This window comes from Sinocyclocheilus anshuiensis, unplaced genomic scaffold (genome assembly GCF_001515605.1).
Source record: "Sinocyclocheilus anshuiensis isolate Anshui unplaced genomic scaffold, SAMN03320099.WGS_v1.1 scaffold648, whole genome shotgun sequence".
In the NCBI taxonomy this organism is placed as follows: Eukaryota; Metazoa; Chordata; class Actinopteri; order Cypriniformes; family Cyprinidae; genus Sinocyclocheilus; species Sinocyclocheilus anshuiensis.
The window spans coordinates 274,553-279,106 of record NW_015557156.1 but is presented as its reverse complement, the minus strand read 5'-3'; the positions used below and the strand labels follow the sequence as shown (position 1 = coordinate 279,106).

The 4,554-nt window shown below is 35.3% G+C and overlaps 1 protein-coding gene across 1 annotated transcript in view; it reads left to right on the top strand.

The window, feature by feature from the left end:
• Positions 1-3,738, top strand: part of misp3 (MISP family member 3) — a 9,202-nt gene extending 5,464 nt beyond the window's left edge. The window contains exons 3-4 of the mRNA XM_016473380.1: positions 683-759; positions 2,323-3,738. Coding sequence (XP_016328866.1) covers positions 683-759; positions 2,323-2,412 — 167 coding nt within the window. The 3' untranslated portion in view covers positions 2,413-3,738. The remainder of the gene's footprint in view (positions 1-682; positions 760-2,322) is intronic.
• Positions 3,739-4,554: the final 816 nt, after the last annotated feature.

Genomic DNA, 4,554 nt, shown 5'->3' with positions numbered 1-4,554 from the left:
CGGAAGAGCAATCCTTTACAATTATTCAGCATAACAATTTCTGCCAAAATGTCATAGTACATTTATTTTTCCTGCTGTAAAATCAAAATTTGTGCGGTATCACCTTCTAATAAGAGTGAAATATTTTCAGAATCCTTCAGTCATTTTATATTCTTCCTTGACTGGTGGTGGCCAATATCAATTTAGTGTTACTGTAATAACAACAACTTTTATTAACTATGGTAATTTTGAGGAAACTGCGGTAACCATGGTACATTTTTGTAAGGGTAGCTAATAGTTATAGACCAGTATTGCCGGTGTCATAACTTTATACTAATGTGATGCAATAGAAGTGACTTGTATGAACCGTGGGTCTGTTCAAGTAGTAAATATTTGAGTAATATTTTAAATAAATCTTCAAATTTTTTTATTCATTGCCCTTCATAGTGACAAATCCTGCTATATTTGGACACCGTCATTCATGTTTCTCATCTAAATCTCAATATAAATGCTTTAAATACTTGAAATAAGTTTTTTAGAGAAATATAAAATGATACTATAAGAAAAATATGTGCCTATTTGTCCGTACTTTGTTGTTTTCTCACTCAGTGATTATTATGCATGCATATTGTCATGAACATCCAGTTCATTAATGGATTATACATTACATTCACTGAAATAAACATCTGTCTTCTGCTTATAGTGCGTCAATCCACTGGAAAACTGGACTTAACGTGGCCACCGCCCCAAGCTGATTTAGAACAAAGACAACTGTCAGAGGTAGAGGACTTTTTGTTTGAATCTCTTTTAAAAGGCATCATTTGTGTTCTTAACTATATTCTTTTCTGGGACTAAATGTGTATGTCTCAGTTATGCTGGTATTGGTAGCATTGTGGTTAAAGTTTTGGGCTGGTGGTAACCCAAAGGTCTGAGGTTCAAATTTTGAATTCGGTAGTCCATGAATTGAGGTTTTAACCTGAACAATAAACAGATACCAAAGCTCTTCAACCTTTCAATAGGTAATCAAAGGAGTATCAAAGTTTCAGTCGCACTCCCTGTGCAAACACAACCACGCACACTTAAATGTGAAGCTGCTGAAAAATAGCTTATCTTACTTCATATAATGAGAGTTCAGAGCAGAGTTCATACTAGCTGCATTCTTTAGAATCAAGATTATGTCATGACTGTATTATCACTATTACCACTGAATCATTCGCCTCAGCCAGGGAAGTATAATGTAACCAACACAATCAGCACAATCAAAACCAATAGGTGTTGCCAAGTGAACACTTTTATCTGAAGACAGAGGGGTTTTTTTTCAGTTCATCTCAGGTCTTGTTTGCTTAGAGAAAAGTGCCTACCTTGATATATGAGGAAGTTAAAATTGCATGTGCTGCTCCAGTTTATTTTTCCCATTTATAGGAATAATTCACCCCAAAATGAAAAGTCTGTCATCATTTTTTCACCCAAATGTCGTTCCAAACTTTTATGACTTTAATTTTTCAAACACAAAAAGGAGACGTTAGACAGGAAGTTCACTCTGTTCTCTCACATAGAACAAATGAATGATGGCCAGGGGCTGTCAGACTCCAAATATGACCAAAAAAGTGAGGTTTGTGCAATATATTATATGATACCTTTACATTGTTATTAAGTGAAAAGTCAAATGTATTCACTTCTCAAATCTAACTCAAATGTCCTTATTTGAATGTGCGCATATTCAAATTTGTGTGCTGTGAGCACTTATGTGACATGTGAGAACCAGTTACAATATATGGCAGCATTGACATCAAATCTTATGTGCCATATTTGAATATGTGCAAATATGAATGAAATTTGAGACAATTTTCAGTGCATAACAACTCAATTTGCCTTTAGAAGACCACTTTAATTATGCTTTTGGGAGCTTGACAGTCTCTGGTCACCCTTTGGTCTCATTGTTTGCAAAAGAGCAGTCTAGATATTCTTCAAAATATCTCCTTCATTAAGGAAAAATGTCAAATTGGTTTAAAACAACACATGGTTTAGTCAACGATGACAATTTTCATTTTGACCAAATTAGCCTTTCAGCCAACACTTTCAGAAAAAAAGGTACAAAAGCTGTTACTGGGGTGGTACCCTTTCAACAGGTACATATTTGTACCTTATTTAACACTAAAGGGTGCATTTAAGTACCCTAAATGTATATTTTAGCACCTAAAGTGTACATTACATTTTTGTACCTTCCGAAAAGGTGACCACTTTTGTACCTTTTTTTCTGAGAGTGTATGTTATGTGAGCTAAAAGCATTCAATTTCAAATGCACTTACTAATGTTCTTATTCGAATGTTCTGATGAATACAGAAAACAGTAACGATCCCAAGGCAGAAAAATCTATTACTCGAGCGCTGGGAGTCAGGGATGGTGAACGGCCATGTGGACGATGACGACTGAGACGGAAAACCAACTACAGCATCCTGACATATACAATATGGAGCCCAGTCAACCAAGTGTACCAGCCTAAAATAAAGCGTATGAACAAATGATCAGTTTTCCCAGAAACCCCTCTGATCTTTTAAAGGAAACCAGTACGAGTGCCACGTGCCATTATGGATGGATAAAGAGCATCAATTGCCTCAAAAAGGCACTGCGAGTTGGTTATCCTATCTGATATTCCATAACACACACTGTGTAAATACCAAATGAGCCAAACTGGTGTTAATGATAATAGGTATGGCAGTGTTTATTGTCGTTACATGCGCTCAAATGATTTCAGTGTAATGATTATGTAATTTTGAATGTAATTTTCTGATTTAGTTATACAAATATTTATAATCGGTTAACATAGCTGCTCATCTCATAGTAACAAAATGGTCTAAAAGCCTGGAATATTACATAAGAATTATATTTAAATAAATATTATTTGATAGATATGTAATTACTCATTAGAAAAGCTAAATTATACTGGGAAAAGGCTTTATTGATGCATACAAAAAAATGATAAAATAAATAAAAATGTGTTAATCAGCTTTTTTGTTTTTTCTGAATAATTGCTGAATGTGACTCATTGTTAGTATTGTGATAGAGGTTTGGCCCTTGGAGTCCGAAACTAGATAACTGACTTCACAATAGGCACAATGACCAGGATGTAATGCTTACGCCAAATCTAAGGCTTTGATTTTCAAAATAACAATCAAAGAGGGCGACCCTTTGCATGTTCAGTGACATCAGTCCATTCTAAGCTTCTGCATACTCAGCTCGTGCTGTGAGGTATGAACACCAGACTGCCGTGACTCAACATGCCAGCGGGCATTCAAATTCGTCACCATGGTGATGATGGTACTATAGGAAAGGGACAAAGAAAACGTCCGAGCCGAGCGAGATTAGTCATGAGTGAGATCACAACACACACACACATGCAGTACGCTTTACTGACCCTCTAGTTGCCTGTGAATTATTCATTCACTCTTTCTCAGCACAATTAGCTAAGGCTGCATGGGAATGCTCATTTCAAATATGGCAGCAGCTCATCGATACCACTGGAAAAAAGCTGCCCATTGCTTTCAGTCTTCAATGAGGTTAATCCAGATGACCTTTAAGACCAATACACAATACTATTCTTTGTGACGAAGTATTCTGAGGAAAACAAAACTGTATGATTAGTGACGCATGGGTAGTTTCTAGCAAAACATATAATTGGTATTTGTTTTACAGTAGTCTGGTGTCCGAACATTGCTTTGTTCCGGCCAGTTCTAAGCGTTTCTTTGTAAATACAGGGTTAAAGGGACAGTTCACCCAAAAATCAATTCTGTCACCCTCAAGTATGAGTTTCTTTCTTCTGCTGAACAAAAAAGAAGAATGTTGGTAACCAGACAGTTGACGGTAGCCATTGACTTCCAAGGATATTGGCAAACACGGCATGATAAGTAAAAAGATCTTCATCTTCCTCTCTCATTCTGGTCTAAACAAATCAGCATAATGGTAACCTTAGTACTTGGAACGAGATACGAGATACTACTGTAGTGGGGCCTTTTGAAAAGGGAATCACAAGAGAAGGTTTGAAATGGAGCATCATTACCTCAGATTTAATGTCAACATGCTGCAGAGTGAGGTCTGATGAAGAATAAATCATAGTGAGAGAAAATCAATAACCTTGAACACAAAATCAGATATCTGATGTATATTGGGAGATATAGCGATTGGATGATGAGCACCCAGGTGAATCACTTGCTCTGAAGAGATTGGCACCGTGACTTGCCAACAATATGATCTCTGGAGTGAACATGTTGCCAGAATTTTTCTTGATCCCTGTGGAAAATATTTTTTTTATATTTTTACAACATTCCTATCACTCATATTAGCAGTGTACCAAGATATTAAAATGATTTAAATAATTATATAAATTAACTAAATATTAATTAATAATAATTAACTACATATCTAATATAATACATAATCATATAATCAGTGTTTTAAATACCTATATAAATATTTACTGGAATTATCTAAATAATTATAGAAATATACACTACTGTTCAAAATTTGAGGTCTGTAAGATTATTTAATGTTTTTGAAAGTCGTCTCATATTTCAACAA